Here is a 22624-nt window from a genome sequence, read left to right on the forward strand (position 1 = left end):
CAGCGAATTTAGTCAATACCATCAGACCCACCGGGCTTACAAGTGCAGGGGTATCCTGGGTCCTCGGCGTTGGCGAGTCAGTCTTTTTCATTCATACTTTCATCCTGTATACGTCACTTTCGGACTTGGGATCGTACAGTACATCCTGTACTGTAGGTGCTGTATGAGCCAAAAGGGCTCCATCGATTTGTTTCATTGGAGGATGGGGCTTACTTTTCTTGGACCTGACCTTTGTCTCTTAAAGTGATCGTCACCAAGTAATGCAGGTTGATATTTACCAATCATTGGAGGTACCCTCAGTAGTACATCTATGAAAAGAAAGGACGGATCATGCTGTGAGAATGACCCTTAATGCGAGTCCGTCCTAGATTAGCTCACCAACTGACGAGGCATGCGGACCCCTCCTGCCAGGAAGTTTCTTTCGTATTCCATGCAATCGAGGATGACTATGTAGGTACCCCCGCCCTGCACAGTGCCCAATGCCCCATCCATACGCACTGAGTGAACTGTGACAAGTGGCTTGTACTTGCAGGTGAAAATCAATTATGTCAGAGGACACGACAGAATTACACGCTCTGGAGAATGGAGTGGGAGATGGTGGAAAAGCCACCGTATCGTGGCAGATCATCCAGTCGGAAATGACGTAGTCGGGTTGGTTAGAGAGTTAGACACCTGAGGCATGAATGGTAGAAGAGTAGAACAGAGAACGGTGAGATTTCTAGTAGACTCTCTAGCAATTAGGCAACTATGTTTTTGGATCAAAGAATATAGACAAAGGAAAAAATCAAAAGAAATTATAGCAGATGTGGTGTCTGGACACGCGATGAAGTCGAAGTTCTCGTGGAAGCCCGAGAGCGCGATCGATCAGTCTGTGTCCGAGTAACGTCCACTTCGTTGGTCACCCGAATGCCGGCTGCATTGATCGAAGAGCCCCGATTTTGCCGATCACGAGACACAAAGACCTCCGTGGGCATCATCTCATGATTATCATGGCCACGCTGGGACCAATTCAGCAGATTTTTGTCGTCGCAGTTCGTCGAACCCTCGCCGCTCGGTGGTCGGGGCTGCGTTCGGCGGGACGTGAAGCGAGAGCGACTGTTGCTGGGTGTATACTCGGTCAGGCGCAGGTGGCCGAAGATATTGCCGAAGAGCGGCTTCAACGCAGGCACGGAGAGAGCGATCAGAGTTGCGGCGATTTCGGCATTCTCAACACACAACATGGGATTGTAGGCCCAGCTACCATCGGCGGCCCATTGGCCCTCAACGACGAGCCAGACGCGAATCGCAGAAATGATGATGACGCTGTGGGGGCAGATGTCAGCAGCTGGGTCCGAAATTGGAGACAAAATACTCACAGGATACCGGGGAACATGACGGCCGACAGCTGGATCTTCTTTCTCAAAGAGGTATGCAACATTTGGATCAAGATTCCCGGAATGATAAACATCATCACATCACAGGCGAGGGAAACGCCGGAATTGACGGAGTAGACCAAACCCCAACTGAGACACTTATAGGCGACTGGCTCTATCTGCCAGCCATAGGGCCAAAGTCCAGTCACGGGGAGACAATGGAAAATCAGGAGGAAGAGCTGGGGCAAATATGCGGCAAAAATGATTACTCCCACGACGATGATCACCAGACGGAGCTTGCTCTGTTTGACACTGATACGATAATAAAAGGCAAGACCGGACAGGCGGCACAGAAAGAGGGCGGTCGTATAGAAGATATGTGCGACAAAATCGAGGATTTCGGTTTGGCGGACGGTCGACATGGAGAGGACATACTGGATGTACTCGATATGCCGACCACTGCCCAGTTTGATGAGGATGAGGGAAAGAACGACAAAGGGGATGTAGAGGACCTGGAGATGATGCCACCGATCAGTGACCACTTCAGACACACACGCCATGTCTTTAATACAAGCTGGGATCCAGAGGTTCGAATGTTGAATCGCCGATTCATTCCATACTGCCCAAGAAGCAAAGCTCACATGCCCTCTAGTTCATGTTGCATCCAAGACGTACCATAGTCGCGACAGCCAGCCAGTCATCAAGTCCCAGTCTCTTGACGAGAAACCCTCGCGCGTAGAGGCGCAGAAGCAGAATGATTGCTGAAAGACAGACCACGATCAAAATGCCCACGATGGCGGGATAGTCTCGAGACTGGGCAAGATACTCAAGAGGTATGCCATCGGGAATTCTGCCCGCCGCTTCAGCAGCGAGAATATCTTTGGGTATTGACATGATTTGGCGACGACGGTTTCAATCACATCTCATATGTGGTTTAGAACAGAATGGACACGGTGTAGACGAGAATCTCTGTAAACGAATGGACGAGACTCAGTTGGACTTGATCAGGATAACATATTGAGCTCTTTTGGAAACAAAAAAAAAGAGAATGAATGTTTCGAGGGAAAAGATCTCCAGTTGTGGAAAGCGTGCTGACCATGTCTAAACCATCGGCACACTGGAGTGGAACGAGATACCGATGGACACCGAGCCGTCACTCGGCACGACCGATGGATCAAGAATCTCACGCCAGCCCTGGGCACGATGCGAAAGCGCAGTAGCGTCGATCTGTCGCGTCTCCCACGGGGGTGCAATGTCCCTGGTGTGAGAGGACTATGGAAGACTCCGATCTGCGAGCTGGCGCGTGAACAGCGTTGCGAAACCAGCAAGGCTACTACTACTTTGTAGAATTCAAGAAAGGAGAGTGTTGAGCGACCGGAGGATGAGAGCGATGGCCCTTCCCACGACAGACTTTCGTTTCCATTACTGGATCGGAGGGGGGCACCTGAATTTGACCGTACTTGGTGAACATACTATAGAACGAACCGAATCATAAGTGGCTGCCGCTACAGGCCTGACACCAGCGGAGCACATCTCCTTCCTCCCTACACGCCAGGGAGTTTTATCCAGGCTGATGCGACAGGAAGAACTAGAGGGAGAGGGGGAAAAAAGGTTTCAACCATGGCCAGACGAAGGATTCGTGGAGTCAAATGAGTGTCCGGCCCAGAGTTTGATAGACGTAATTTCACCACTCAGCCTCTTAGACTTTGTTGGCCGAGACTTGGCCCCTCTTGCTGAGATGGTTTTCTGCAACCCTGCAGTCCGCATTCGGCAACTCTGGGCATCAGTTCCGGATTTGGCATGTCGCCCACGCCCGCGTCCCATGGCTTCTTTGGTGTCAAGTGGACCCGAACCGGCACGAGCATCGAGGCGATCGTCCGGAGTGGGGAGATCGTAGACCAGCCAAGTGACGGTGGTTGCATGCAGCCCTGATTACTGCAGCACGTCGTCGCCATTGATAATTATAATAATTGTATAGCAGACTATGGAGCATCGTTAGATTTTACCAGGTGAAAAGAAAAAGGAGCACCACTCATCAGAACGAGGGCACGAGAAATCCATTCGATCATTTGGTAGCGCAGTCTGACTTGATAAAAGTGCACCGGAGGCAAACTTGACTCCGAGTTTGTCGGTTTTCCGCAATTTCCACCCTTTCCACACGGGCGCTTTGGCGCTTTGGGCGATGCGCGTACCGTCGGCATCGGCAGCATCGGCAGCCGGCGCCCGGGGTGGGGGCCTCGGAGTCTTTGGAGGCAAACCGCCTTTGGAGAGTTTACGCAGGAGGTTCACTGTCCTGCTGTGGATAACAACGTATATAGCGCAAACCCAAAGTCGACCTTGGACGCTAAGTCACAGAAAAAAAGTCAAACACACAACCACATAGTAGTGCAGCGAGGCCCTTGCTCAGGCGGTATACCGGAACAGGCAGGTCACGGGCAGGAAGTTCCCGCTAGCAACGAGAGTTGAAGGAGTTTGATGCAGCCGTGGGATAAGTCTCCGCGAAGGATTTTGAAAGCTCGACTTGGGCTGGGGGGAAAGGACTTCCAGCTGGGAGAACCGGCGGAGTTTAATCGGGACCCGCCGAAACTGTATTTCTCAGCGGCCAGTCGGGGCACGCCGTCAACAGTTCGATGGTCACGGCTTGCACAAGGGGGGAAAGTAACATGACTCGATTAGTCACGATACGATGCACATTCTCGTGTGCACTAAATGTGAGTTTCGCTAATCTGCTTGGTATATCAATCCATGCTGACCTTTTTCTTCTGAATGCCACATGGTTGTCTGGTGGGGCCCCTTGCTGTGTTGAAAGCCGATCCCTGTTGATCGTCCATCCCCTCGATGATGTTGCCCAAGGTCCCGGCCTTCTTGAGCGGACTGCCCCTCGCTGGGCTGGCCGTCGCGTCGTTGGAGCACTCCGACGACGATCCTCTCGTCGCATCCCAGATTGTCACCGATCCGTATGCCTATGATTTCCCCCGGCTGGGCGCCTCCGGCGCCTCGTTATTTCCCATGCGCTCTTGCCATGGATTCAAATTGGAGGAAGCCAGCGTAGACGAGATGCAACAGCGGATGAGCAATGGCTCTCTTTCAAGTGTGCAACTTCTTGAGTGTTATCTGGACCGAATCCATCAGACTCAGCCTTATCTCAAGTGAGTCTTCCACGAGAGCCCTCGTGCACGCGCACTGCGATCTGACAAATCAACCCCCTGCAGTGCTATCATGCAGCTCAATCCAGACGCGTACTCCATTGCGGCAGCGCTGGACGCGGAGCGTGCCAAGGGCCATGTCCGTGGTCCCCTCCATGGCATTCCTTTTATTGTCAAAGACAACATTGCCTCAAAGGACCGTCTGGAGACCACAGCGGGCTGCTGGGCCTTGATTGGCAATGTGGTGCCTCGCGATTCCTTCGTGGTTCACGGCTTGCGCAAGGCGGGTGCCCTCCTGGTGGGGAAAGGGTCCATGAGTGAATGGGCGGACATGCGCTCCAACAACTACTCCGAAGGCTACTCTGCACGGAACGGACAGTGCCGAAGTGCTTATAACTTTACGGTGAACCCTGGTGGCTCGAGTACCGGCCCTGGTGTCGCCGTCGGTGCCAATCTTGTTCCCATTGCCCTTGGCACTGAGACCGATGGAAGCGGTAAGTTGAAATGTTGCATCTGCAAACATCCCGCTGGTCCTCGTATCCGGAGCTGACAATACTGGCAGTGATCAATCCCGCTCAGCGAAACGCCATCGTGGGCATCAAACCCACGGTCGGTTTGACCTCTCGTGCAGGCGTCATCCCGGAGTCTCGGCACCAAGATACCATCGGCACCTTCGGCAAGACTGTGCGTGATGCTGTCTACACTCTGGATGCCATCTACGGGGTTGACCCTCGAGACAACTACACTCTTGCGCAACGGGGCAAAACCCCGGCGAACGGTTATACCCAGTTCCTGTCTAACAAAGACGCCCTGAAGGGTGCAGTCTTCGGACTACCCTGGAAGTCCTTCTGGGCCTTGGGCGATCCCGTACAGATAGCCCAGTTAGAAGAGCTTCTGACACTGATCGAATCTGCCGGAGCGACGATTATCAACGGCACCGAGCTGCCTCATTACAAAGAGATTGTGTCACCCACGGGCTGGAACTGGGACTACGGCTCAGCCCGTGGTTATCCCAACGAGTCGGAGTACAGCTACATCAAGGTCGACTTCTACAACAACCTTCGTGACTACCTCTCCGAGGTGAACAACACCAACATCAAGTCCCTTGAGGATGTCGTCCAGTACTACGAAGATAATTATGGATCTGAAGGGGGTTACCCATCTATCCACCCTGCCTTTGGCTCTGGCCAAGACGGCTTCATCGCCTCCCTAGAGTCCAAGGGAATCATGGACGAAACATATTACTCTGCGCTGGAATTCTGCCAGCGCACGACGCGTGAGGAGGGAATCGACGCTGCGCTGCAATACAATAATCGAACCCTCGACGGCCTTCTCGTTCCCCCCGACGTTGCCCAAAGTATTCAAATTGCCGCCCAGGCCGGATATCCGGTGATTACCGTCCCCGCCGGTACCAGTCCCGAGTCGGGCATGCCCTATGGGCTGGCCATTATGAATACCGCTTTCTCAGAGCCGACTCTGATCAAATATGCAAGTGCAATTGAGGACCTGCAGAAGAGCTCGGGCACAGAATGGCAGCGTACTCTTCCTGAGTGGCGCGGCTATCTGGTGCGTAATCTGCCTGTTCCTTTCTAGACATGCGTCGCTTTCGACCTCAGGGTCATTTCTTTCTCTTTCAAATAGAGCTGTCGAGAATATCTGTACGTTAATAGAAATATTGCCCAGGTCCGTTCGTCAGTACAAACCAGAAAAGGGGGACCTAGATTGTTGGAGTATATCAAATATACAGCGATTGAATTAATGTTTATCCCGCACTTGCACAGTGATACTGTACCTTTCAAAAAACGAGAGTCAGGCACATAGTGAACCGCATCTCATTCTAAACTACAATTCATGCTCCCCAGATTATCCCCACATGATGAAGCCACACTGGGCTCCCGGCAAATTTTTCCAAAGCCATCGCGATATGTCAAACCAATAAACCCTTCAAACAAAAAATCAAGCTCAACTCAACTCCAACATGGCGGACAATGGGAACGGCATGACGCTTAGTGCCGCAGGGGGAAGGCTGTGTAGCCCAGCCATGCCAACTATACCACCACGCTGGACACTCGGAATTTCCGAGTGGGTGATCCATGGGGCTCGAAAGTGCTCACACAGTGGGGTATCGTGTGACGCCAAGCACCTATCCACAAATTTTACACCAACGATTCTACACGAAAAAAAGATCTTGAAATCCCGTCTCAAGGGCTTAGCGGCCCCGCCTCTAATTTCATCGTTGTTTCGTGTATATCAGGAGTTGTGGTGCTTGGGGAAGTGAGTGTGGATGCTGGCGTGCTTGCGTTGACTTGCAACATTAAGAGCTTATTTGGACGCGGTCCATAATTGGGATGAGTTTCTTTTTTTGGAATGGAGTTTTAATTGACTTTGTGGATAGTTGAATGCTTATATAGGACCAGTCGACTTCATATAGTATTTAGAAGATTTCTTTCTATTGTATTTTGTGTTTAGCGCTTACTGGAATTGAATCTAATCATCCACGTCCTTGAAGCCTGGAGCCTGGAGCTCTTAGCCCCTTTAAAGGGGGGGGGGGGTATCCAATAAGATTCAAAGCTTCACGGGACGAACCTGAGGCTGGGTTGTAGAGTACCTGTTCTTGCCGTGAACGTACCTCGCACTGGCTTTGATGGGCCTGAAAGAAACCTTGCTTGAATACGACATAGGAGGCTCGTAACTTCGTATAACCGATCAGCCTGTGGGAGCCCCTTTTTCAACGATGGGTCTGCTCTGAATGAACGAGAATTAAACAGGGTGGTGTATCGGCCACCGCGTACATGTGAGCAGAATTTCTTACTTTTGAGGGATCCAGGGAGGCGAACCTCTTTTTTTTTGATCTGGGGGATGGCTTGCTTGCATTTGAGTAGCTATATACGTCGGTATTTCCTCGTACGTCCAGTACACCCATGTAGATGTGATCGAGAGACCACTGGATGGAGGACTATATGCCGTATTGCCATGCCTCGTCGCGAGATTCTGGAGCCAAGGAGCGGGTGAGTATGCGCGTCTGGGACAGGCCGGCCCAAACGAGTAGACCAAATCGAAACAACCCAGCCTGTTCAGGATAGTACCATGGTGTCGTCCTACAACCAACCACATGCCTGCGTGTTCCTCTGCTCGGCCGGTTGACACGGGATCAAGTCTGGCAGTTCGATGCTTGAATATGAACGCCCATTTCACCCTGTCCGTTTGTCTGGGAAGACCATTGTTGCAAGAAGTCCACTGGGTCAGATCGACTAAACGACTTCCTATACGAGTCGGTCCGGCTTCTCGAGAAGAGGCACATTTCCGGGCGGGGACGAGGATGCCAAGACGGAAGAATTCGCGGAGAGGGATCTGATTAAAAGGGCTTTGAGTTTCTTCAGAAATGTAACTGCGTGGGACCGGGTTATTTTCTGAGCTACCGAATTGGGATTCGACGCTGCTGGTGATCAAAAGTGAGGTCTGAGAGTCGGTCGATGATCTCCATTGAAGGGAAATGGCCACTCCAGCCTTGATCACCATACAATGCACCCCCTCGTACACAGTACCGCCTGAGTATAGCAGCACCTCACTGCCTCCATAATGGACCAGGTCTCTCTCGGAAATAAAACACCTGATTTGACTCAAGGCCAGTCGTGACGGGGAATATCTTTAGCCCGATCCGGTTGTGTCTCTTCTCACATGGAGCACATTCTCAGGACTCAACATTATTCCGCCAGCAATGACAACTTGAAACCACAGAACTCTGGTACTCTGGAGATCAAGGCGAGTCAGTCTCGGCGGGGGGTCCGAGTGGGGCATTCGTCGTCCCAGATGCCTTTCCATGGCCAGGGTGAAACATCCTCACGCACCGAACAGATGATTCTCTAACCGCCTAACGGCTTTGGGCCACAAGGGCGACCACTAACGATCGCAACGGGGTCAGAATCGGCTTGACACGCACTTTGACAAAAGTAATCAAAAGACGAAAAAGTCTTTCGGGAATTGCCAAAGGAGGTCTGGACCAATCTACTTGTGCAGCTGTGCGATCAATCATGCTGCGACTCCTGAGGCTTCTGGAGTCACACCGAGTCCACTCAGCATGCACTCCACATTTTGACTCCATCACCGACGTTCTGCCGGCTTCTGTCTACGAGCCAGGCTCGGGGCCAGGAGAACTTTGATTGGTGTGCTCATGTCGAGATCTTTGATTTACTCCTCAATTTTAGGCCCAATATAATTATCTATATGACTGTACAAGCTTGGCATGTGCAATAAACGTCCAACACGCCTGTGATCCGCGGATAAACTCATTCGGCTCTTCATGAACCCCTGGACACTCCGTCTTCCAAATTGGGGATTGATGCCCCTGACGGGACTCCGCAACGGGGCCTCTTCTCATACACGTCTCTGGTATCTGCAAGCCTGACAAGCAACTGCATCATCCCTCTGGAGGGAACCATCTGACTGGTGCTCAATTGGTGCTTTCGAGCACGGCTCACGCGCGACACCAGAGCAGATGAGGTGATAGCCCACTTCGGAGCCAAAACATCCATCCAAATTGGGTGTGGATTCCGTGTGGAGTCGGCACTTGAGAAATCTTGCAGCACCGTCCCTATAATATCCACTTTTGAAAATCATCGAAACAGCCCTCGGTCTCCTCGTAGACCTGCTGAAGGGAGGGGATTGGAGGTCTCCAAAAGGGAAACGGGACAGGTTTGATATAAAGATGGCCACGTCGCGCCCCCTTCCCTCGATCTCGTCGGGACAAAATCTCTTGTAATCCAACTACCTTTCTTTCCCTTTTTTTTTCTTGAGACCTGGTTGTCATCATGAAATTCACTGCCTTGATCGCAGCCTTCGCTGCGCAGGCCGCTGCCATCAGTGTCTCCGGCGCTGCTGAGGGTTTCGCCAAGGGTGTGACCGGCGGTGGCTCTGCGAGCCCTGTCTATCCCCAGACTACTTCCGAGCTGGTCTCGTACTTGGGCGACAGCCAGCCCCGTGTCATTGTTCTGACCAAGACTTTTGACTTCCGCGGCACTGAGGGAACTGCTAAGAGCAGTGGATGCTCTCCCTGGGGCACCAACTCCAAGTGTCAGATCGCCATCAACCAGAACAACTGGTGCAAGAACTATGAGCCAAACGCCCCGACCGTCGGCTCCATCTCCTAGTAAGTTAGCAATCTCCCGGATCTGATCTGATTCCGACACAATTCCCACAGAAAGACAAGCCACTGATATCCCCCAAGTGACAAGGCTGGTGTTCTTGGTATCACCGTTGCCTCCCGCAAGACTCTCATCGGCCAGGGCTCCGCCGGTGTGATCAAGGGCAAGGGTCTGCGTATCGTCAGCGGCGCGAACAACATCATTATCCAGTATGTGAAAGCTCTGTGACACTCCATCACCACGAGGGACTTCTCCCCCGCTGACATACTCTCCTCTGCTCAGGAATGTTGCTATCACCGACATCAACCCTCAATACGTCTGGGGTGGTGATGCTATCACCATCGACAACAGTGATATGGTCTGGATTGACCACGTCACCACCGCTCGCATCGGTCGTCAGCACATCGTCCTCGGTACCTCGGCCTCCAAGCGTGTGACCATCTCCAACAGCTACATTGATGGTCGCAGCGACTGGTCCGCCACCTGCAATGGCTACCACTACTGGGGTATCTACCTGGATGGTTCCAACGACTATGTCACCTTGAAGGGCAACTACATCTACCACACCAGCGGTCGCTCCCCTAAGGTCCAGGGCAACACCGTTCTGCACGCCGTAAGCTTCTTACCCCCCTCCCTTCCTCTCCCCGCTAAAACTCTAAGAAAAGAACGAACCAATTTTTGTTCATTCTTCTTCGCGACATGAATAACTAACCTTGTCTCCTCACCGGCTCCAGGTCAACAACTACTGGTACGACAACGGCGGTCACGCCTTCGAGATCGGCTCTGGTGGCTACGTCCTCGCCGAGGGCAACGTCTTCCAGAATGTCGCCAACATCCTCGACACCAGCATGGACGGCAAGCTGTTCACTTCTCCCTCTGATGGTGCCAACAAGGCCTGCAGCAGCGCCCTCGGCCGCTCATGCGTGATCAACGGATTCGGAAGCTCCGGCAAGTTCAGCTCCGCTGACTCCAGCTTCTTGTCCAAGTTCAAGGGCCAGAACATCGCCTCTGCTGCTCTTTATACTTCGGTTGTCGCGAGCGTCAACGCCAAGGCCGGTCAGGGCAAGCTGTGAGCTTTCTTATTTTTTTTTTTCTTCCTCTCTCTTTGAAACAAAAAGAAAAGAGAAAAGAAATCAAGTACCAGCTACGAGGGATTGTCTGATTTGGTTGATCACTCTGGCTGTTTTCACACGAAAACAGATGTTCTTTCTGCTTTTCGAATCAGATGACCGGGCTCACATTGTCATTTGAACTATCCTTTCTTTCTTTCCACTTTCTCTTCTGAACAAGATTCTTCGGAATTGTATTTCAATCTAATTCGAGATCAAATCTCTTGGATCACTGGGTCAATTCTGGACTCTCCTCTTCTATCTGATCTGTAGCTACAGTCCTGCTCGACGCTCTTCCGGGTGGCGGCTCTGGATAAGATCCAACCTCAGAGCAGTCCAGTTCATCAGTAGATAAGCGGACCTGCACATTACCGAGTCTGTCTTGCATCTCCTGTGACAATTGCTTAAAGGGGCCCATCCACTACAAGCATGACGAGATTGTATGAATAATATATAAGGTCGTTCGTTCATGCTATGCTCAAGTCTTCGGAGCAAAGAGCCATCCGACTTTTCCAGTAATCGACCACTACCGAAGCTCTCATATTGAAGTCAGCAAGAAATGTCCAAGGAGCATCCAGCAAAAGCCGCAAAGAGAAAGTAATATTCGGATTGGAGAGCAAGCTTGAAACACAAAGCAAAAAAAAAAAAAAAAGAAAGACCCAAAAGTCACAAACCCATCACTCAATTAATTATAATCAGACCGGGTCCTGCCAAAGCCCATTTCGCCACATTGCTCGCATCACCAAATGGGCCAGCAGACTTTGTCACCGAAGCGATAGTCAACCCGTTCATCTTATGATTCTCATAAGGGAACAGCGCCTCCGCTTTAACCACCTTGGTACCCGCGTCACGGCTCATAACACGAAGAGGCTGCACAATCGGAAGATTCTGCTGATTGATATAGGTCAACCAAAGCGGGTTCTTGGCTTCATGATCGGGATCGTTGAACTGGAAAGTGAGAATCTGGTTCTGCGGCGCCGGCGTCGAAAGCACTTTCAGTTCCTCGTAAGTGCGCAATGGAATCTCGGCAATGTTGGGGCAGCTGCCTGGAACAACGAAGCCTTGAATGGCCGTGAATGCAAAGTTGAGGTTACCAGTTGTCAAGAATGGAAGTTCACTGGGCCTTTTGCCCAGAAGTGTGCGGAACCAGCCTTGCTGCTCTCCTTCCTGGCCGATGATGGAGGAAATCTCACGTGCCAGGTCAAAATCGCGGCCGAGCGCGAATCGCTCAACGACGTCTTGCAAGGTGCCGAGAACGACATCGGTAAAGGTTGTGGCGAGAGTGATGGCCGAGTCGAGGGTTTGCACGGGGAATTTGTATTTGCATGGTTTCACTTGGGGAATTTTGAAGTGTTTCAAGGCATCGTTGGCGCGGAGAGCATGCAGTTCCTCTTGCTGTGGAAGATAGACGGTCAGTTGTCATTTGAACTCGTTCTGCAACGTCCGGATCAGGTTGGTATACGATACCGCTAGAATGGCTTTCAGTGCATCGAGCATGTTGGCCCGATCTGTCCCTCTCTCGAACGTGTAGCCATCGACCTTGTTGGTCACATTGTTGACGAGCTCATTGAAGAAGGCAATTTCGAATAGCTCATTGAAGGCGATCAACTTGAGATTCACAATCCCCTGGTTGCTGATCACAGGTGGAGGCGGCCCATTTGGCAAAGTGCCATGGGCAGCCTTCTCGATGCCCTCAACTTGATTTGCATCTGGGAATGGGAGTCCGCTGGGTAGCTGGTTCATGACTTGGGAGGTTGGCGATCCCGCAACTGACCAGGTCAGACTCGAGACCGCTACCGCCAGAGAAACGAAGCGCATTATGCCGATGGACTGAGAAGAATCGAAGATCAAATGAGAAGGAAAAGCTGATGGGCTGGCTTCGATTTGATTTCACCCACGACCAAAACAATGGAGACGAGCTAAACAAAGGACTGAAGCCCGTTGTGTAAACGGATATCAATGACAAAAGAAAAGGCGCAACACCAAGTGTCAGAACTGCGGACTACCGCGTTTAAATAGTTCAAAAAGTGAACCAGGTTGCCATAAATGGGTACAAATCTACAGGCATCGAGTGCAAGAGCGAATCGGTCGACTCGATTCGTTACTCTGGAAGGAGCTGCCACCTCCATTGTGGACGTACAACCAGTTTGCCTCGGCAAACGTTGATTTGTTGTTTGACTTCTGCAGTTGCACGCATGGAACTCCCAGGAATCTCCTAAAAGCTGACTGTGTAGCGCTTAACGAGGCACCGACGCGCTGTGTGACTTCTCAAACCAAATTTAGCTCATGGACTTGTCGACAGGCAGAAAGATAATTCGATTTCGGTCGATGCGAGGTGGAATTAGAGCTCGATAGATTGCTAGCGATCGCACGTACGGACAGGCTCAAAATAGCATGCTGTACTGACGGTTCATCTTTGTTTGGGCTGCATCGGCTCCGATTTGAGGTTGGCGGGGCCGACCAACAGCCACCAGAGTAAAAATGGATTTTTGGTGCTCAAGTTGCGGCTCTGGGTGAGTTTGAGAGTAAATCGCCGGCTGTACGTGACCTTGATTGCTTTCGATCAGGCTGAGCAGGGTGGACTTGTTCGGAATAAGCTTGAGTATGGCGCCGTGGCTTCGACAAACGGTGTCGGCTTAGCCGCTTGAAGGGGTCATGAACCGCCTCAGTGCATTCAAAGGGTCTGCTTCCGACTTTTGTTACTGGACAAAAGTGATTTGGAAGGGTGGAATCGGGACCACAAATTCGGGAGGGCGAATAGACCGGAGACGTCTGCTGGGTGGTAGAGACAAAAAGATTGTCATAACATTCATTACGCTACCAATGTGAGTGACTGGAGTTGCACGAGAGGGGCGGGGCACTGGGGATCTAGTTAGATTGAGTTTGTAGATTGATGTCACAATATATTTCATTTCTTGGGTTCATTGTTTTTTGGTTTCGAAAACGATAACAAAGTGCGAAGGTACTAATACGGTCGGCGAAAGACCAGCCTCCTGGCATCCTCGTCTATATCTTTTTCAACTTCATCTAGGTCAATGTGGGCGATGGCGGCATCATCACCATCAAAGATCTTGGCCAGCTCCTCAAGGGTAGGCCCGCGGGTCTCCACATAGAAGAAGTAGACAAAGACAAGCTCAATGAAAATCCAGATCTGCCCGAGGACATGTCAGTAAGAGCGCAGCTACAGATGATGAAGCATCATCAACATACCGTATAGATGAGTGAGAGATTCCAGTGGTGAGGCAAATTCTCCCAGGCGATTGGATTGGTGTAACTATAACACGTTAAAGATTTGTTTCACCGCGAGAAGATTATTGTCTTTACTCACTTTCCGAGAATCAAAGAAGCCTGCACTGTCAAGTTCATAATCATGATGCCCTTGGCACGCAGGCGATAGGGAAGGATCTCGAGAGAATAGGCGACCAAGAGACCCGACCAGGCGATGGCGTAGAAGACGGAGAAAAGCCACACAAAGACGACCTGTGGATAACCAGAAGATTTGACGTCCTGGGTCTTCTCATAGACCGAAGACGTGACCGTCCAGGCTAAGAACATGAGCACCATGCCAGCGGTGGAGATTAGGAATAGAGGACGGCGACCAATCCGATCCACAAAGAATGCACTGCCTATACTGACTACGAGACTCAGGAGTGTCTGACCACCATTCAGCTATAGGAAGCGTATGTCAGCTTTTGAGACCTGTGACCAATCACAAAATAGGAAACGCCAGGAGACTTACTGGAATTTTCTTGGTCTGATCAGTGATGCCCATACTGTTGTAGATCAGACTGGTGTAGTTGCTGAACAGGGCATTTCCACTGTACTGCGAGATAATACCCAGCGAGACAAGGATGGCCAATCGATAGCGGTTACCTCGGGTCTTCATAAAGTCCAGATAGCTACTGTTCTTTTGAATGATCATTTCCAGGCGGATGGTCTCCTTGATCTCGCGGAATTCGAACTGAACGGTGGAGTTGTATTGGTTGCCGTTACCATGGTAGTAGGCGAGGATATCAAGGGCTTCATCATATCGCTCCTGCGAGACCAACCATCGGGGAGACTCGGGGACCCCTTTATTTAGGTCAGATTGAACTCCATCGGGATTGACTCATGAGCACTTACACCAGATGAGAGCGAGCTGGATTACAGCGGGGAAGACTTGAAGGATGGTTAAGCTTCGCCATGACCAGTCTCCGTGGATGTACATTGTGCCCCAAGCGATCCACGCGACAACTTTTCAAGGTCAGTGATGCCATTAATCAAGTGATGAGCGGGGATGGATTACCCAAGGCACCCAGGTTCCAAAGACAGTTGTAGATACTCGTCACCTTGCCTCGATGTTGGGGATGGCAAATCTCGGTAAGAAGAACAGGCGAGGCCATCTGGGCCAGACTGTTTCCGAAGCCAAGGAAGAGACGACCAGCGACGTACACTGTGGATTTCGTCAGAACAAGATCAAGTCATGCTTGGAAAGGTGGAAGACGAACTCCCGTAGTCCTTGCAGAAGGCGCCTAAAAGTCCACCGAGAATCATGAGCACACACCCGATGATGATGGGAAGTTTTCGGCCCCAGCGATCGGCCATGAGTGGACTGCGAGTCCCGGAAGATAATCAGATTTTGCAGTTCGATACGGGCATTTCCTGATCTGATCTGTTTGGGAATAACATACACGAATGGGAAACTAGCCAAACTGCCGATTTGATAGACAGCATTCATCAGGCCCAGCTGAGAGCCTGAAGGTGTCCCAAAGAACTTTTGCCATGAGTCCAAATTTTGAGAGGTATTCAGCATCATTCTATGATTGCGAATCAGTCTCCTATCTCGCGGAACTACCGCTCATCGCTGGCGGAGGAGCATTGTCGGAATTATCTCGACTCTTACCCATCATAGCCCGTAGTGGCTGATGCAACACAAAGAACAGAGGCCCAGAAGTAGAGTCGACGAAGCCCTGGCTCACGCCACCAATTGACCTCCTCGAGGCGAGGCATTTCGGCCTGCGCGACCTCTACTTCTGATTTGAGAGCTCTGCTTCCCACTCCGAGAGGCATGGTGTCTGTTCAATTCCTTGTGAAATCAGGTAAGGCGTACTCGACGAGGGCGAGGCTTGGGAGAGATTTCCTCCAAGATTCTGGAAGATCTCTCGAGCAAGTATGCCATGGGAAATTCCCCACAAGGGACTCTAGTGGACTTTTTAATCTTTGGCCCAGCCGCAGTGCTCACGGCACAACGTTATGGGAGGCTATGGGTGTCACCAGGCTAATTCCATGTGGCGCATCGAGACTCTAAGCGGGATTTACCCCAGCTTTTCTCATGGATGACTGAGACACAAGCGATTGGTTTCAGCCCAACATGGAAGCCGGAGTCCAGCCCTCAAGACGCCGCGAGGCTGACATGGTCATACCCATGGCCCTGAACTAGCGGGAAACGAGACTCCAGGGGTACCATAGACCAAAGTAGTTCAAACCCCAACTCCCAATCACAGTCTTATGCGATCTTACGAGAACAGTCAATCGATGCTCATGTTGGCTGCTTTGACCTCGCTGTGCCCTGGATCTTACTGCAGTGGTGGAAGCCTGCCAAAGTGAGCGGGCGTTCGCTTAGATCAACCGGAACGCAAGTGCCGACAGTTCCTTCTGTCCTCACATTCCCGATTCATCATGGAGACCGCAAAACAAAAGTAATATTATGGCTGCTTCCTCCGTGTGTTTCATCCCACCGCCGAATGTGAGGGGTACCCATGCTAGCGCGTCTCTTGAGACACACATGGCAGCAGTCGGAGAGCTGTACAATCAATAGTACGGCCGCCGCCTCTCACTAGCAAATCTGCCTGTCAAAAAAAAAAACAATCGCGTGCAATTTTCCATCGAGCAGCAACACAGTGCCCTGCAAAGTAATGGAATCTTTCCACGAGAGATGGGCTTCGTCAAGCGAGGTTCAATTAGCCACGGCCGATCGGACCGTCTTGCTGAAGAAACTTTTCCAGTGGAAGAACTGTGATTCGTCACCAGCGAAATGTTGGTTTTTTATTTCCCTGGTGCAAAGAGAATCCCCCGAGATGGCCGCGATTTGTCTTTGAAAAGATTCTGACGGGGGTGCCCCGTTCCCGGTTTGGGAGCAAGTGGCCCTTGAAGCCGAGCGGAGGGTCATTGCTAAAGCCAGGGGTACATAGGTCTACAGACGGTCCTACCTTGTTGCGCGCAGAGTAGTTCAAAGCTTAATGGGCATTATTAGTGGGACGTTGGTCAAACAATTCAAGGGGGAGGAAACAGATCCAAATGACCAGGCTTGTCGTCGTCGGTCGGGAAAACAAATCCATTGATGTTCAGCGGTGTTGGATCTCTCCGTGGCTAAATAAGCGTCTAACCAACCGCAGGAACGAGACGCATCTGAGTGGTGGAGCGATTTCCGCCCCGTCTGGGGTAGAACGTGCGCGAGCACAGTATGGGCCGACACGCAGGTCCAGTAGCGCGTGGTGTGGAAGGCATTTCGATGAATCTAGACAAGCCCAGCTCGGAGGCGGGCCCAGCAGGTCTAGCGGCTGCTGGGGATGGCGTGCCAGTGTGGTGTAGGCTGTCATTGTCAGAGTAGGCAAAGACTAGCGTGCCCATTCTAATAACGAAGCACGCTTGTTGATGGTCATCGTCTGAGGGGTGAGATCATAATTTAGCCGGAACTTATTAGATCTGTGCGCGGGGGTGGGCTAAATCACGAGCATAGATGCAAGGCTTCGAGTGTCCTCATTGGAGACCTTGTGCAAATGGCAAGACAACTACTCCGGGTGGTTTGACTTCCACACGGCGGTTGACCCGAATGATTTCATGATCTTGTCCAGTCGAAGCTGCTCATTCTGTTTTGGTGGGCTCTGGAAGTGCTGGTGGTGATGAGGAGGAGAGGAGACAGATGCAGAGCACCTGCCTTCTTGGGTAACTCCTGAGTGGACTCGCGGAGGGACGGATGATCCCGTCCGCCGCTTGGACGGGCCTACCCTCCAGGGGGACTAAGTAGGCGGTACTTGCTGCTACTTGCTATATCAATCAAGTTGCAAGTATTGAGTACCGTCTTCAATCATTGACCCGAGGAAGTTCTGGAGTACTGTATGTAATTTCTACCAGAGCTCAGACTTTCATCTGGAGCACCCGGCCCCGGCTGGGCAACGCTTTGTCAGCCTCACAAAGTCAGAATTGTGCTGGGGGAAAGTCACGCCAAATGAGAGTGAGTCAACTGGCAGCTCGAGGAGTTCGAAGCCTTGGAGGCTAGAGCACTTGCAGACCTCTGCTTTGCTTGGTTGGCGGGAGAGATGATGTGACTATCTTCGAGGAAGGTCCAACCCTTTCAATGGAGAGTACACGAGGCTCAAGCACCTGATCATGTTTGATGGTTTTGCATTTTTCACAATCCCCTCATCAGTTAGAAAACCATCATACAGTCCACGACCAGACAGTTTATCACGATTCAATCTTCAACGTCCTTCTCTGATCCTTCGACAGCCTGCACCCGGGTTCCAAAATGACCGCTAAAAATAGCCAAGAGAGCCAGTACCGTCTCTCCCAGGATGAGATTGACCATTTCTTGCGGCATGGCTACGTCCGCATCCCCAATTGTTTCTCACGAGAGAAAGCGGCCGAGTGGACAGCAGAGGTGTGGACACGACTAGGCTATTCTCCGACCGACAAATCGACCTGGGCCGCCGAACGTATTCATATGCCCGATCACAAATCGGAGCCGGTGCAGACCTTCGCCCCCAAAGCATGGGCCGCGATTTGTGAACTCCTTGGCGGCGAGGATCGTGTGGCGGCGCATTCGGCCGTCTGGAACGACGCCTTCATTGTCAATTTGGGCACCCCGGAGTCTGAGGGCAAATGGCCCCAGCCAGCCGAACTGACCGGCTGGCATGTCGATGGCGACTTTTTTATCCATTTTCTCGACTCCCCTGAACAGGGACTGCTGGTCATCCCGTTGTTTACCGATATCCAGGAACATGCTGGTGGGACCGTGGTTTGCTCAGACGCGATTGGAAAGATGGCTCAGCATTTGGTGCGCTCCGTCGCGTCCACACCTCTGTAAATGCGTGTCTATTATCTAACCTGATTCCGTGACCGCTTAGTACAATCATCCGCAAGGCGTTTCTCCGTACATGGTTCCTCGAGGACAGCCTGATGACCAGAGTGGTGACTTTTACGACACCGTCATTCAGCAATGCCATGAATTCCACGAAATGACTGGTAACATTGGAGACGTGATTCTCCTTCATCCCTTAATGCTTCACTCTGCCTCAGTCAATAGTTTGAGGATTCCTCGGATCATTACTAACCCCCCGGTCTCACTCAAACAACCCTTCAACTTTGATCGTTCAGACCCAAGCCAGTACAGCATCGTCGAGAGAAAGACTCTCCAGGAGCTCGGCAAAACTCGTCTAGATGGTTGGACTATCCAGGGTGGTAGAGCACCGGTGGTCCCTGCGAGACTCCGGAGCCAGGAACGGATGAAGCAGCTGGAATTGGAACGCCTTCAAACTTCCCCTGAGGCGAACCGTTCCTCCACTAGCAGGGATAGCGCCCCCCCGAAGGTCCCTACTGATACTAAACTCAGGCGAGTAGCGCGGGTGCGAGATCAATGCAATCTCAGCTAAGACAAGGAACGAGGGTTCATTTGATTGAGATCCATGCCGACGCACGCACCTTGCTCAGTGCTCATCACATTCATACCATTGCTTTTGTTTCCCTTTCAGTGGCCTCGAAAAGGTCTATTCTCTTGTCATGACTGCCCAATGGATTATTTTGTATTATTAAGGAGATGGAATAGATGAAATCACTACCTGACGGTCCATTTTTTCATGCTCAAAATTTCCCACTCCATGAAAAGGCCGAAGAAATGCCACCAAGTGCGCTGATACCGGTCATCACCTCCCACACCAAGTGTAATGCATTTGCAGATGCATTCTGAATTGCCACTCGATCCTGGTGGGACATTTTGACCTGGTCCATCAGCACTAAGTAGCCATTGGTGGTATTGATGAGGTCTCTGCTGAGTCCGAGGCGCTGGAATTCATGCCCAAAGGTATTCAAAACCATCATGGCCCCGATTGGGATCGCGATTGTCATACCCCATGCTCGCAAAAAGCTTGAGACTACAACAGGCTTTGTCGCAAATGACTTTCCCCCCGATCCAGGCATATTGTGCATCTTCGTGTTATAGCTTGCCAAAAGAAGTCCATGCCCCAGCCCAGCAGCAATGAGAATGAAAATGCATCCAGCAATGGGTGTTGTTCTGCTGAGGAGGATTGAGCAGCCGGATGCGAGAATGTTCAACGCCCAGCCTCCCGAAGTGAAGTATTTCGCGAAGCGAAGGTTGCTTGCGAACACCGTTCCCAGTACGACTGCTGGCGTGAGCGCCAGCCCGGTGAGTGCCAACAGCGACAACCCCGCGTTCGTTGCAGAAAAATATCTCGTCGCCATCAGAAAGAATACAAAATACTGCATTTGAGTAAACAACTATTTGCGGTCAGTCACCCAATGTATTTCAGTACGGTGCAAACCGTGGAACTCACCACAAAACCATGGCAGAAGCAGCCGAGATAGGTCATGGTTATTGCAGTGGACTTGAACACTTTTGACCCAAACTGCGGGTGCAGGGCCCAGGTTGACTCGTACAAGACCATGGCAATCATGATCGAGACTCCAACTGCGATGGGCATCATGGTTCGCCATTCAGTCCATCGGTAGAGAACACCACCCCAGGCGAGCCCGATGAGGATACTAGACGGACCCAGAACTGCCATAGTCGCACCAGACCAATCCAAAATGCGTAGTTTCCGAAGGGGAATGTTTCTGGAGATTCGCAGATCCACGGAAACGGGAACTAGTAGTAAACCTAGTCCGCAGAAGACAAAGTTGAAATAGCAGGTCCACGTCCAGTTTCCCTTGTCGATGAACAGTCCACCGACTGCAGGTCCTAGCATCAGACCCATCAGTCGGGTGACTTGGATATAGCACGAGTATCGCGAATGGATTGACTTTGGCGTGGTGTCGACCATGACCACAAAGCACAGTGCTGTCGCACCACCGCCGCCCACGCCCTGAATTAAACGACCGATGATGAGCTCGGTCAAGCCAATCGAACCACCGCAGATTCCAGATCCAATCGTACTCAAGATACCGGTCACAATCCATAGTGGTCCATGTGTAAAAACATCGCACGCCATGGTGAAGAAAAGCTGGCCAGCGGTGCTTGCGATGAGATAGCTGGTATTCACCCAAAAGATGCTGGCAAGCGGTTTCCCAAATGCGTTTGCTAATTTCTTTAAAACAGTCATGATCATTAGTTGCTCGCTTCAGTAGTGACTGGGGGCAGAGAGAAAATTCTAGGTCACGTACTGGAAGGATCGGCATCATGACCGTCGCGTCAAAGGTATCCATCATGGCGAAAATGAGGATATTGACAAAAACAAGCCAGTCTCGAAGATCTGGCTGCCATTGTGGCTCTTCGTCGGAAAGGGGCCCCTCAAAAAGTTGTAACTGGCTCTCTTGTGCCTTTTGAGGCGTCCCTTGGTCGAAACCACTTGGAAGATCCAGAGTCGTTTTGGATTCGCAGCCAAAAGCAGCCTCTGATCTTTCCGTTTGACCCATTGGCACTTTATCAAACTCGTAATTTGAGTTTCTTGTCTTTGAAAGGGTTGAGGTCAACCGTCTCGTCGTTTCGGTCGCGCGATATTGATGCCTCAAGTTGTCTTGTGATTGTTTACTCAGGTCACGGCCTGGGATACATCACTGATGAGCCGATCTCACTCGCCTACGACGGAAACTCACTCGGAGTGAGACTAATTCAATATCTTCTGGCATCTTCTTCATGGCGGTCTGTCTTGGCCTTGGTCTGTGTTTATGCCCTTGGGAATTCCTGAACTGACAGGGATAGTGCACTATGAGATGTTTTTTTTTTGGCGTTCTCAAGGATCGTCGCCGAGTGGGAAACAAAACAAGGGGCTGGTTTACAATTTGGCGTAGCACACATTCCAATGATTGCGCAGATACCCTTCTAGATGTTCTGCATGAAATTCCTCAATGTAGAGTCCCTGTGCAGTGGGTCATCAAGGTATGCCGCACAGCGTTTTTCAATGGGCATCATCAAGGCACACGGATTTACGGGCGGAAAAATCTAAGAGTCGCAGGAGTACTACTATAGCAAGCTGACGACGATTGTATATATGTAGCGAAGGGCTCCGACCTGTCATTTCCTTCAAGACCTGACTATCTATTAGGTTAGGCTGATTGAGGTCGCTCGGCTTTCTATCCAAGTCTGGAGTTCTTCTTTTGAGGATGTCTATCATTACGCCAGCTCATGAATTTCTTCACAAGACCTTTTACTGGTCGTTAAGTCATGGCTCATTTGGATGGTCGGGTTTCAATCTTTTCATCCATAGAAGGGGCGTCTATCTTGTAATTCGAGCAGTCTCACTTCAAACCTTTCTTGACTCCTTGCACGAAGTCAATTGACGAGCTCATGCTCCACCTCATTATAATGCATTGAGGTGGAATCTTCTCAGCACTTGCAAATGTACCAAGTTAGGGATCTGGAATCTTCGTGGACAGTATACTCGGACACCAAATTCTCAGATTGATATGCCCCGCTAGCATGTCTGAATGTCAGATCCCATTTCATAAGGCAAAGGCAGTGGAATGCTATGCTTTTCTATTTGTTAAAAGTCTAAAGAGGCCCTGTGATATCATCTGCGCCTTTTCATTGTAGCTAAATCTGTTGATAGTCCAGCTGATGGCGCAAAGAATAGCCATGGAATCCGATATATCCATTGTGGAACCTAATGTCCCCGGACAATTTAGTCTAACTTCAATGGTTCGATGACTGTCGGAAATCTCCAGGT

At 51.0% G+C, this 22624-nt stretch overlaps 7 protein-coding genes across 7 annotated transcripts; 3 read left to right on the top strand and 4 right to left on the bottom strand.

The window, feature by feature from the left end:
* Positions 1-794: 794 nt before the first annotated feature.
* Positions 795-2246, bottom strand: POX_d05535 (uncharacterized protein; the record flags this gene model as incomplete). Its single annotated transcript, XM_050114378.1, has 3 exons — positions 795-1302; positions 1356-1864; positions 2028-2246. The coding sequence occupies 3 exons, from the start codon at positions 2244-2246 to the stop codon at positions 795-797; spliced, it is 1236 nt and encodes a 411-aa protein (XP_049969329.1).
* Positions 2247-4190: 1944 nt separating this feature from the next.
* POX_d05536 (putative amidase) lies at positions 4191-6091 on the top strand (the record flags this gene model as incomplete). Its single annotated transcript, XM_050114379.1, has 3 exons — positions 4191-4501; positions 4565-4992; positions 5061-6091. 3 exons carry the CDS (start codon positions 4191-4193, stop codon positions 6089-6091), a joined length of 1770 nt encoding a protein of 589 aa, XP_049969330.1.
* Positions 6092-9306: 3215 nt separating this feature from the next.
* Positions 9307-10712, top strand: POX_d05538 (putative pectin lyase A; the record flags this gene model as incomplete). The annotated part of the gene is made up of 4 exons (XM_050114380.1): positions 9307-9644; positions 9723-9848; positions 9922-10252; positions 10374-10712. 4 exons carry the CDS (start codon positions 9307-9309, stop codon positions 10710-10712), a joined length of 1134 nt encoding a protein of 377 aa, XP_049969331.1.
* A 717-nt stretch (positions 10713-11429) lies between these two features.
* Positions 11430-12566, bottom strand: POX_d05539 (uncharacterized protein; the record flags this gene model as incomplete). Its single annotated transcript, XM_050114381.1, has 2 exons — positions 11430-12143; positions 12216-12566. 2 exons carry the CDS (start codon positions 12564-12566, stop codon positions 11430-11432), a joined length of 1065 nt encoding a protein of 354 aa, XP_049969332.1.
* Positions 12567-13713: 1147 nt separating this feature from the next.
* POX_d05540 (uncharacterized protein) lies at positions 13714-15797 on the bottom strand (the record flags this gene model as incomplete). Its single annotated transcript, XM_050114382.1, has 9 exons — positions 13714-13899; positions 13959-14022; positions 14077-14417; positions 14488-14819; positions 14871-14981; positions 15034-15180; positions 15236-15339; positions 15419-15544; positions 15631-15797. 9 exons carry the CDS (start codon positions 15795-15797, stop codon positions 13714-13716), a joined length of 1578 nt encoding a protein of 525 aa, XP_049969333.1.
* A 2458-nt stretch (positions 15798-18255) lies between these two features.
* On the top strand, positions 18256-19378 carry POX_d05541 (uncharacterized protein; the record flags this gene model as incomplete). Its single annotated transcript, XM_050114383.1, has 2 exons — positions 18256-18783; positions 18854-19378. The coding sequence occupies 2 exons, from the start codon at positions 18256-18258 to the stop codon at positions 19376-19378; spliced, it is 1053 nt and encodes a 350-aa protein (XP_049969334.1).
* Positions 19379-19586: 208 nt separating this feature from the next.
* On the bottom strand, positions 19587-21374 carry POX_d05542 (uncharacterized protein; the record flags this gene model as incomplete). Its single annotated transcript, XM_050114384.1, has 3 exons — positions 19587-20240; positions 20297-21046; positions 21123-21374. The coding sequence occupies 3 exons, from the start codon at positions 21372-21374 to the stop codon at positions 19587-19589; spliced, it is 1656 nt and encodes a 551-aa protein (XP_049969335.1).
* Between the last annotated feature and the right edge of the window lie 1250 nt (positions 21375-22624).

This window comes from Penicillium oxalicum, chromosome IV (assembly GCF_001723175.1).
Source record: "Penicillium oxalicum strain HP7-1 chromosome IV, whole genome shotgun sequence".
NCBI classification, from domain to species: Eukaryota; Fungi; Ascomycota; class Eurotiomycetes; order Eurotiales; family Aspergillaceae; genus Penicillium; species Penicillium oxalicum.